General features: G+C 39.9%; 1 protein-coding gene across 6 annotated transcripts in view; it reads left to right on the top strand.

Annotated features, from left to right (window-relative positions):
• The window catches only part of LOC134358075 (dnaJ homolog subfamily C member 13), a 173,909-nt gene that overhangs the window by 33,324 nt on the left and 128,404 nt on the right, over window positions 1-12,181 (top strand). For all 6 annotated transcript variants that reach the window (XM_063069998.1, XM_063070000.1, XM_063069999.1 and 3 more), the window contains exons 4-6: window positions 930-1,079; window positions 7,140-7,181; window positions 8,370-8,570. In XM_063069998.1, coding sequence (XP_062926068.1) covers window positions 930-1,079; window positions 7,140-7,181; window positions 8,370-8,570 — 393 coding nt within the window. The remainder of the gene's footprint in view (window positions 1-929; window positions 1,080-7,139; window positions 7,182-8,369; window positions 8,571-12,181) is intronic.

Below are 12,181 nucleotides of genomic sequence, written 5' to 3'. Positions count from 1 at the left end.
AATGAATAATAGTTATGTTCCTGATACTTTACCTTTAATGCTGTGAAGTATATTAATGATTGGAGATGGCTCAAATCTATCTAGGAGTGGGTATGTCATCACCTTTGCTTTGGCCTTTTTTTTAGTTGGATCACTCCAACTATCAATTTGTTGTATTTAAAGGCTTTGCCATGGCATTTATGAAGTTTGCCTAAACTAACTGTAATCTTCTGTTATTTCTTGAATCTTTTGGCTTTTTCATGTGTTGGTCAGTAGCCTGTGACTTGGCTCAGGTTTCAGCTGTGTAATTTATGTACATTTTCATTGAGCAGCTATAGATAAAGAAGTTGTTTCTGGATGGTTAACCTAACTTGTAAGTGACTTATATTTCAAGACCATTTGATTACATCTTTTGTCTATAAATTTTGAGAGTTTAACTGAGTATTTAAAGGTATTACAGCACTTGAGCTTGACACAGTTTGAGCAGGCCTCACCGAATTCCAGTTTGTTCTAATTCCCTTATGAACATTTTTCTATTCTGGTTTGAGAATCTGTGTTTTTGCATGAGTCAACTTGTATTTTGACATGCATGTCTTTTCAAAGCTATGGCAAACAAAACAATTTTTAAAATTTGTTTTTTAATTTCTATTGATACTTAAATTGAAAATTACCATATCACACTAGACCAAAGTAAAGAAACTTGTATACTCTAAAGGTGAAAGCTGGTTTCAAATATTACTTTCTGTGAAGTGTTTAATTCTAAAGCAGCTACGTGGTGGCTGAGTTTTTGTCCAAATCCCTCAACATTTTTGAGGTTAAAGTTCTTAGATTCCTTCAATATAATTGTTCTCAGGATTTTGAGTATCTGCAGTATGCCAAATTAAAGGTCAATGTTTCATTTTTAACTCTGCTTAAGACAATTCATTAACTATAGAAAACTTGCCTTGTAGTGGGCTTATGGAGATATCTGCAGTATTGGTCCTGTTGGCAAAGGTCAAGGGACTGAATTCAATCTAACCTTCCGCAAAGGAGGTGGGAAGAAGTCTGAAACCCTCAAATTTTCCACTGAACATAGAACAGAGTTGCTGACAGAAGCGTTGGTAAGTATTTCATGTTTCAGAAGCACTGGCTTTTTGTATGTTGCTACAGAAACATTATCTAACTATTGGTACTTTTTGCTTTGCACTTTAAGTAAAGGTAGGAGTCCATGGGTTGCCATTGTCACATTTGCTCAGATACACTCATACACCATAAATACACAGATCACTCTCTTTGCAGAAGCTGCTGTGTGAGGCATGTACTGCGCAACTCTTGTAGGTCAGGACACATCTAATGACTAATAATATGGATTTGTGGTTGTAGTAAGATTGGAGTTATCTGTGTAATGATGACCAAGTCAGAAAACAGCAATTTTGGGTTGTTGTAATCAATGATACAGCTGTCAATCTTGTAACATTCTCCATAATACCCAGGTGAAGTTTGTGAAGTATTCACACTTAGATACTTACAAACTGTTCTCATCGTAAATATTCTGAAAAGTGAGTTTCTAATGCCAACTGCTACAAGTACATGGTTATCTCTGACCCTACATTCATTTTGTGAGATTTGTATCTCTAAGTAATTTGACTTATTTTTTCTTTTTGATATTTTGGCTTTTCTAAAAATATTTTCAGTTTGTTAAAAGATGTGGAACTTTATTTGCTGTCTTTTGAGTATTATGCAATATAATTGCATGTCCAGCCATTCAGACAGTGAGTGTTGAATACTAGATACTTTACAGCAGGCTTTGGGTGGAAATTGATGTCTTTGTGGGCAACTTCCTTTATGATCAGTTAGGATCTTTGAGCTGGCACTTGTTTGAATTGAGGTTGATAGAATGAAGTTCTATTGTGACAACATGAAATGCCTAGGTTAAATGGCTTCTAAATGGCTTCTTAGTTATCCAACTAATTTCTGAGCCTTCAATATGGAATAGTGCTAATAGGCTTTGAGAATAGCTGGTTAAAATGAAAATCTTCTGGAGTGTTTCTTGGATGGTAATCTGGCATTTACAGAAGGGAAGGACTGTTACATGGTTTGGCTAGAATTTTTTTGATAGTCTGCAGCAGAGTGCCACAGCGTAGTGTTAGTGTGATGCTATTACAGCTCTGGGCATGGGATTCAAAGGTGCTGCCTGAAGATGTTGTTTCTTGAAGATGTTCTTGATGATGAGGAGGGTTGTGCCTGTGACGTAGCAAGCTGAATCGACAATCCTCTGTAGCCTCTTGCAATTCTGTGCATTGGTGCCTCTTTACCAGGCTATGATGCAACCAGTCAAAATGCTACCCACTGTTGTACATCTATAGAAATTTGCAAGTTTTTGGTGACATACCATATCTTCTCAAACATCAGAATTGGGTTTATTAGAATCAGAATTAGGTTTAGGTTTATTATCACTGACATGTGACGTGAAATTTGTTAATTTAGCAGCAGCAGTTCAATGTAATACATAATCTAGCAGAGAGAAAAAAAATAAAGTAAAACATAAACAAGTAAATCAATTATGTATATTGAATAGATCTTAACAAATGTGCAAACACAGAAATACTGTATATTTAAAAAAAAAGTGAGGTAGTGTCCAAAGCTTCAATGCCCATTTAGGAATCGGATGGCAGAGGGGAAGAAACTGTTCCTGAATTGCTGAGTGTGTGCCTTCAGGCTTCTGTATCTCCTATCTGATGATAACAGTGAGAAAAGGGCATGCCCTGGGTGCTGGAGGTCCTTAATAATGGACGCTGCCTTTCTGAGACATTGCTCCCTGAAGATAGGCTAGTACCCAAGATGGAGCTAACTAGATTTACAACCTTCTGCAGCTTCTTCGATCCTGTGCAGTAGCCCCTCCATACCAGACAGTGATGCAGCCTGTCAGAATGCTCTCCACGGTGCAACTATAGAAGTTTTTGAGCGTATTTGTTGACATGCCAGATCTCTTCAAACTCCTAATGAAGTATAGCTGCTGTCTTGCCTTCATTATTACTACATCGATATGTTGGGACCAGGTTAGATCCCCAGAGATCTTGACGCCCAGGAACTTGAAGCTGCTCACTCCCTCCACTTCTGATCCCTCTGAGGATTAGTATGTGTTCCTTCGTCTTACCCTTCCTGAAGTCCACAATTGGCTCTTTCATCTTACTGATGTTGAGTGCCAGGTTGTTGCTGCGGCACCATTCCACTAAATGGCTTATTTCACTCCTGTACGCCCTCTCGACACCACCTGAGATTCTACCAACAATGGTTGTATCGTCAGTAAATTTGTAGATGGTATTTGATCCATGCCTAGCCACACAGTCATGGGTATATAGAGAGTAGAGCAGTGGGCTAAGCACACACCCCTGAGATGCGCCAGTGTTGATCATCAGCGAGGAGGGTATGTTATCACCAATCTGCACAAACTGGTCTTCTGGTTAGGAAGCTGAGGATCCAATTGCAGAGGGAGGTACAAAGGCCCAGGTTCTGCAACTTCTCAGTCAGGATTGTGGGAATGATGGTATTAAATGCTAAGCTATAGTTGATGAACAGCATCCTGACATAGGTGTTTGTGTTGTCTCGGTTGTCTAAAGCCGTGTGGAGAGCCATTGAGATTGTGTCTGCCTTTGACCTATTGTGACGATAGGCCAATTGTAGTGGGTCCAGGTCCTTGCTGAGGCAGGAGTTCAGTCTAGTTATAACCAACCTCTCAAAGCATTTCATCACTGCCGATGTGAGTGCTACTGGGCGATAGTCATTAAGGCAGCCCACATTATTCTTCTTTGGCACTAGTATAATTGTTGCCTTTTTGAAGCAAGTGGGAACTTCCACCTGTATCAGTGAGAGGTTGAAAATGTCCTTGAATACTCCCGTTAGTTGGTTGGCAGAAGTTTTCAGAGTCTTACCAGATACTTCATCGGGACCTTCTGCCTTATGAGGGATCACTCTCTTTAAAGACAGTCTAACATCAGCCTCTGAGACAGAGATCACAGGGTCATCAGGTGCAGCAGGGATCTTCACAGCTGTAGTTGTGTTCTCCCTTTCAAAGCGAGCATAGAAGGCGTTGGGTTCATCTGGTAGTGAAGCATCACAGCCATTCATACTATTGTCACTTTGTTATCACCTGCATGTGTTATGAAATTCGTTAACTTAGCAACAGTAGTATAATACATGACAAAAATAAATACAACTCATTTACAGTAAGTATATATGTATATTAAAGTTAGGTTAAAAGTGCAAAACAGAAGTAATATAAAAGTAGAGAGGTAATGTTCATGGGTTCATGTCCACTTAGGAATCGGATGGCAGAGGGGAAGAAGCTGTTTCTGAATCGCTGAGTGTGTGCCTGCAGGCTTCTGTAGCTCTTTCTTGACAGTAACAATGAGGAGAGGGCATGTCCTGAGTGATGGGAGTCCTTAATAATGGACATCGCCTTTCTGAGACACCACTCCCTAAAGTTGTCTTGGATACTTTGGAGGCTAGTTCCTAAGATGGAGCTGGTTAATATTACAGCTTGTAATGAAGAAGAGTGACTGCTGCCTTCATGATTACATCAATGTGTTGGGCTCAGGATGTATCCCCTGAGATGCTGATGACCAGGAACTTGCAGCTGCTCACCTTTTCTACCACCTTGTCCCTTAATGAGGCTTGCTGCATGTTTCCCAACTTCCCCTTCTGAAGTTTCCAATCAATTCCTTGGTCTTGTTGATATTGAGTGTGTGGTTGTTGTTGCAACATCATTCAACCAGCCAATCTATTTCACTCCTGTATACCAACTGATTGCCTTCTAAGATTTTATGCACAAATATCATTTGGAAATTTATAGATGGCATTTTAGCAGTGTCATACAGTCACGACTGTAGAGAGTAGAGCACACATCCTTAATGTGCATCTGTGTTGATCCTCAGTGAGGAAGAGATGTTATCTCTGATCCATACTGACTGTAGCTTCTACATGAAGTTGAGGATCCATTTGCAGAGGGAGGTACAGAGGCTTTGAACCTCAAGTACAAAGTATTTGAACCTTTTTCTTTTGCTGAACCACATCTTGGTACAGTTTTGTTGATCATTTAAGTTGCTTACACTCAAAGATCAACATGTTTCATAGAAGTATGTCTGTTTATGATGCTGAATGGTAGCAGACTCCAGAACCACTTAGTGTGTGAGTGTACTTCATTTTGAAGGAATCCAATTGCTAAGTACTCCAATGTTTACAGGACTTAGATATTATCTGATTGAATCATCAGCAATAGTTGAAAGTGTCTGCAGAGCTGATTTTGTAATATTTAACAAATAATAGAATTACAAAATGTATAGATAATTCTATATTTATATACATCGAACATTTCCTCTTTAAAGACTGTCAACTGACATTAATAGTTGTGTACTGCTCTGATCTCCCGAATCTGTTGTTATTTTTCTTGAAGGTAATCTTACTCTTTTTCTTTCCCATCAACCCAAACTACGAGCATACTTCTACATACTTTTTCTGAAGTCCTTTAACTTTTGTTTTGTGTCAATGGTTCCTTAAACTCCCTTCTGTATTCCTCCAAAGCAGATCTCATTAAAATAAATAATATTCTGCAAGACTTACAAAAAGTAAACCATCTCTCCTCATGTTCTCTGGCACCCTTGTTTTCCATACCAAACCCGTCCATGGACAAGTTCTGTCCTATTGTAAACAGGGAATTACCAGAGATTGTTTTCTGCTCCTAACTATTATTCTACTGTCCCAGAAGATTCATCCTTGGTCTCGTCCATCTCATTTACATACTGCCACTTGTCAACATTTGATTCTGCATAGACAATCATAAAACCAATTTGTATCTCACAAACTCTTTCTTTAAACCTTTCACTATTTTGAAATTGGCAGGCTCTTTCCTGATTTCCAATAATAGATGGAACATATTTTCTCCTACTGAACATTTAGGAATCTTGATACTTTTATATTTTTCTATTTTTCATCCTGAGATGAGCTCTTTAAGACATCAACCTACTGCCCAACGCACTTGGATTATTGTCCAGTTTTATCCCTGCCTTCATTCACCTGCTGAAATCCCTACATGTGTCTTTATCTGTAGATTTGACTATTCCAAATTATCTTGGCTGGCTTTTCTCACATTGTACTCAGTAAACTTGAGGCTGTCTTTCATTGGGTAAGTATCCTGCTGACAATGTTGCATGGTGATTAGTTAATCATTATTTACTGAGATACAGCACGGTATGGGTCCTTCCGGCCCTTTGAGCTGTGCTGTCCCGCAACCCCCAAATTAACCCTAGCCTAATCACAGGACAGTTTACAAAGACCAATTAACCTAACCAGCATGTCTTTGGACCTTTGGAGAAAATCCACACATCCAGAATACCCGGAAAAAATCCACACATTCTACAGGGAGGATGTACAGACTCCTTATAGATGAATTCAAAATTGAACTCTGAACCCTGCCCCAAGCTGTAATAGTGTCCTGCTAACCGCTACACTATCATGGCACTGAAAGAGCTAGTTTTGGTTAGTCAATACTTTTAAAATCACTTTTCTGAATTCCTATCATGGTCTCAACTTTTTATCTATCATATCAGACTGAAATCCACCCATTTCTCTCCCCCTTCAGTTTTGGCTTCTTGATCCGGAAGTTTAATTACTTACCATTAGCAGCTAATACCTTCAGCAGAGCCCATAAATATGTCTCCTATTTTCGTCTATCTCTGAAATTTTAGTTATTTATGCTAATAACTCTTGGGTCAGTTGCACTTTATTTGATAACCACCTTAACAAATTTTATCAAATTGTTTGGACTATTGGTAATAGAATGACATTTTTCCACTAATGAATTGGCAGCAAATGGATCAAGTTGTGGATTTGTATTTTAAGACGTTTTCAAAAATGTATCAATGTCTAGTACTATTTAAGGTATTTGTCCCACATTGCATATAATCATTACAAGGTTTGATGTAGGGAAATATTGAATCATTAAGAGGGCATTGACAATTTGTATTCTATTTGCATCAGTGGGAGTTAGAAATTTTTGTTTTTTTTTGCTGAGCTGGTTAACTATTGATTGTATTACCTTGATCAGATATTTTGTGTAGCTATGATGGAAAATTGCCTTGTGGATTACTTAAACAATTTATGGATCTTTGTTTTCATTTGTACAGCGGTTCAGAACCGAATTTTCAGAGGGAAAAATCACTGGAAAGGTAAACTGCCAGTTAGGCTGTTAAGAACCCTTGGCTATGATGAATTTTTAATGGATTTGAATAAATTACAGTTGACCATTTTACCATTAACAAGCTTCCTGCATCAATGAAAATGTTAAATGCTTTTCGGTCTTCTAGAGCACTTTTATAAAGCTGCATCTGATGTCGTTAATCTTTCTCTGGCAAACTATTGTTTCTTGAGTTGAACTTTGTAAGCTTTGTAATTCGCATTAGCAATTTTTTTTTGCACAGTGCATTTTAGCAAGTGAAGTTTAAACAGTAAATATTAAATGTATCAATTTGCATCTAAGACTTCACTATTAAATTTGATGCCTCCTTCCAGAATTCATAATTGTTCTAGTCAAATGCTTGTCATTTTGATGGTTGATTGGATAAACCCGTTGATTTTAATCTGGAAAGGTCTGGGGCAGGGTGATGTTTGAAGTCCAGATAATGCGCCCTCAGAGAACAATTCAGTTGACTCTATTTCAATATGCTTGCATATCTTTATGGGTAAAGATGTAGAATGGTGTCCAGTGGTGCAGTATTGATATTCTTGAGGTTACAAGTAATATATGTCCTGTAAATACCTACAGTGCATCAAATTATGAATTTAATGAAATTACTTTGGCTGTACATATACAATGAGGTGCTTTGATTTATTTTGGGCAAGAATATCATATCACTGTTTTTATCCTGTTTTGATTTATATAACATTGGTATATGTGAAATGATTTTTTTTATTGGGGTTGGTCCAATGGGAATATGTGGCTCCTGAGTTTAATGGTAACATGTAGATGTGTACTGCTTTATACACCTATATGCAACAGGTGAATATAGAAACTTACTCCCCCTGAAAATGCAAAAATATTCCAGAAACACAATTTGAGAGAAGAAAATGCATGTGACTTTTGGATTGTTTCAGCACAAATAGTGTAAATATTTGTCATTAAAAATGAAGCTGATATTTTCTTTGATTTTAATAGATTCAATTCTTTCTGTTATATAGCCAGGTTTTATAAAATTTTGAAATGCAAACATGAATTTATTCAACATTTTGAATCCAATTTTGGCAGGGTCCCGGGAAATGGTATTGGGCACTTGTATGTTGGGAAAACTGTAATGTAAATGCCCACAAGAAGAGTGTTGTCAGAGATGCAAAATTACTGCTTTGTTTTCTCTCCCTAGCGCTATAACTGTTACAAGCATCATTGGACAGATACACGAAAGTCCGTTGTCCTTGAAGTTACTCCTGGAGGAATAGATCAGATTGATCCATCAACTAATAAAGTTCTCTGTTCCTATGACTACAAAAACATTGAAGGGTTTGCAGAACTGTCAGATTACCAGGGAGGCTTTTGTATAATTCATGGAGGGTTTAGTCGATTGGTAAGCTTTGTTTTTTTTTCATGCTAAATTAAGTACAGTAGATTCTGGTTAATTGAAACACATCAGGACCAGTACATTTTTGCCCAATTAAGCAGCTGTTCTGATTAGCTGAAGTTTTATAGAAATAGTTAAAATGTATTTTTAAAAAACATGCTACCATTTAACTCGATAACAAATCATGTAATTAAATGAAATAAAGAACAAATTAGAATACTAACAATATTACTACAGCACTATAAAACTGTAGTTCCTAATAGTTATCGATGGAAGAATTCATCCACGGTATAAACTGTCGTGTTTTTTGATTAATTGTGAACATTTCAGCACAGGTACCCAGTGCAGGTAATGGGCTGCCTTCATACAATGTGTTCGATGATTACATCCTCCAAATCTTCACCGTCATTGTGATGTTCAAAATGATTGTCAAAACCTTAATTCTTCATGGTTTCTAACTTGTTGAAGTAGTGAAATCATTTGCAACACTCACAACACGTTGGAGGAAGTCAGCTGGTTGGGCAGCATCCATGGAAACGATCAGTCAACGTTTCGGGCTGGAACCCTTCATCAGGACTGAAGAGGGAAGGGGCAGAGGCCCTATAAAGAAGATGGGGAGAGGGTGGGAAGGAGAAGGCTGGTACCTTGTCACCAGTGACAAAAATTACTGCATTTTGAATACAAACATGTGCAACTGATGCTATTTTAAAAACTGTACACTCTAAGCAGGGTGGTGGCCACATAATGCTTGCGATTGATGTTAGTTCAAAACTTTGTCAGCAGCCTCCTGCCTCAATCAAGTGGCACAGTGTCCCAGATAAGTGGAGGAACCCCTGTCATTTTTTTCATTAGTTTTTCTCTAAGAGTGGTCCAAAATAAGCACCCGCCCTGATTACCTGACGACCCATTAACTGAAATCTACAACAGAGCTTTACCAAGAGGGATTTCTCGCAGGTCAGTGGCGGTTATTTAAAAAGGGAGCTTCGTGAGCGTTTGTCCATTGCACATGGCCTATCAGTGGCTATAACCGGAGCACCAATCGTGAGAGAGCTAGCAAGGAAAGTTCAGGCATAAAAGGGAGACACCGGCTAGTGGGAGCGGTCATCGATGGAGTGCTCTGAGGCAGAGTGGTAGGGCTTTGGCTCATTTGGGCTTCTGTGATATCGGGTTGGGGCGAGGTAAGTTACCTGTGAGGAATGGAAACATGAAGTACGTCTGTGAGGCTGGTGTTCTGTACTGGATGTCAGATGTAGGAAGTCCGGGAGACTCCCAGTCTCCCGGATGGCCACATCTGTGCCAGGTGTGTCGAGCTGCAGCTCCTTAGGGACTGCTTTAGGGAACTGGAGATGCAGCTTGATGACCTTTGTCTGGTTATGGGAAGTGAGGAGGTGATAGTGAAGAGCTAAAGGCAAGTAGTTACACTGGGGCCTTGGGAGACAGATAAGTGGGTAACAGGCAGGAGAGGGAAGGGGAAGAGTCAGATACTAGAGAGTACCTCTGTGGCTGTCCCCCTTAACAATAAGTACTCCTGTTTGAGTACTGTTTGGGGGTGGGGGGAAGCAGCCTACCTGGGGGAAGCAACAGTGGCTGTGCCTCTGGCACGGAGTCTGGCCTTCTGGCTCAGAAGGGTAGGGAAAGGAAAAAGGTAGCAGTAAGAGGGGACTCTATAGTTAGGGTGTCAGACAGGCGATTCTGTGGATGCAGGAAAGAAACATGAATGGTAGTTGCCTCCCAGGTGCCAGGGTCCAGGATGTTTCTGATCACGTCCACGATATCCTGAAGTGGGAAAGTGAACAGCCAGAGGTCGAGGTACATATTGCTACCAACGACTTAGGTAGGAATAGGGAGGAGGTCCTGAAAACAGACTTCAGGGAATTAGGAAGCAGTTGAGAAGCAGGACTTCAAAGGTAGTAATCTTGGGATTACTACCTGTGCCCTGCGACAGTGAGTATAGGAATAGAGTGAGGTGGAGGATAAATGCGTGGCTGAGGGATTGGAGCAGGGGGCAGGGATTCAGATTTCTGGATCATTGGGACCTCTTGGGGCAGGTGTGACCTGTGCAAAAAGGACGGGTTGCACTTGAATCCGAGGGGGACCAATATCCTGGCAGGGAGGCTTGCTAAGGCTATTGGGGAGAGTTTAAACTAGGATTGCTGGAGGGTTGGGAACTGAACTGAGGAAGGAAGGGGTGGTTGGGTCACAAATAGAGAAAGCTTGGAGACAGTGTGAGAGGGAGGATAGGCAGGTGATAGAGAAGGGAAACGCCCAGACCGATTTGAGATCGACTGGTTTGAGATGTGTCTATTTTAATGCAAGAAGCATCATAAACAAAGTGGACAAGCTTAGAGCTTGAATCATTACTTAGTGCTATGATGTGGCCATTACAGAGACTTGGATGGTTCAGGGGCAGGAATGGTTACTTCGAGTGCCACACTTTAGATGTTTCAGAAAGGACAAGGAGGCAAAAGAGATGGGGGTGTGGCACTGCTGATCAGATACAGTGTCATGGCTAGAGAAAAGAAGGAAGACGGGAAGGGAATGTCTACTGAGTCTGGGTGGAAGTTAGAAACAGGAAGGGGTCAATAACTACTGGGTGTTTTTTATAGACCACCCAATAGTAACAGGGACATTGAGGAGCAGATAAGACGACAGATTCTGGAAAGGTGTAATAATAACAGGGTTGTCGTGGTGGGAGATTTTATCTTCCTAAATATTGTCATCTCCCTAGAGCAAGGGGTTTAGATGGGATGGAGTTTGTTAGGTGTGTTAAGGTTTCTTTACACAATATGTAGATAAGCCTATAAGAGGAGAGGCTGTACTTGATCTGGTATTGAGAAATACACCTGGTCAGGTGTCAGGTTTCTCAGTGGGAGAGTGTTTTGGAGATGGTGATCACAATTCTATCTCCTTTACCACAGCATTGGAGAGGGATAGGAACAGACAAGATAGGAAAGCGCTTAATTGGAGTAAGGGGAAATATGAAGCTATCAGGCAGGAACTTGGAAGCATAAATTGGGAACAGATGTTCTCAGGGAAATGTACGGTAGAAATGTAGCAAATGTATGGTGTACAAAGGCTGTTGAAAATCTAGTGAAGAAAAGAAAAGCTTACAAAAGGTTCAAAAAAACTAGGTAATGATAGAGATCTAGAAAATTATAAGGCTAGCAGGAAAGAGTTTAAGAATGAAATTAGGAGAGCCAGAAGGGGCCATGAGAAGGCCTTGGTGAGCAGGATTAAAGAAACCCCTTAGGCATTCTACAAGTATGTGAAGAGCAAAGAGGATAAGGCGTGAGAGACTAGGACTGATCTAGTGTGACAGTGGAAAAGTGTGTATGGAACCAGATGAGATAGCAGAGGTATTTAATGAATACTTTGCTTCAGTATTCACTACGAAAAAGGCTCTTGGCAATTGTAGGGATTACTTACAGCAGATTGAAAAGCTTGAGCATATGGACATTAAGAGGATGTGCTGGAACTTTTGGAAAGCATCATGTTCAATAAGTCTCCGGGAACGGACCAGATGTACCCCAGGCTACCGTGGGAGGCAAGAGAAGTGATTACTGAGCCTCTGGCAATGATCTTTGCATCATCAGTGGGGACAGGAGAGGTTCCAGAGG

The sequence above is a fragment of the Mobula hypostoma genome, chromosome 17, assembly GCF_963921235.1.
Source record: "Mobula hypostoma chromosome 17, sMobHyp1.1, whole genome shotgun sequence".
NCBI classification, from domain to species: domain Eukaryota; kingdom Metazoa; phylum Chordata; class Chondrichthyes; order Myliobatiformes; family Myliobatidae; genus Mobula; species Mobula hypostoma.
This window is presented reverse-complemented; position numbering and strand designations above follow the sequence as displayed.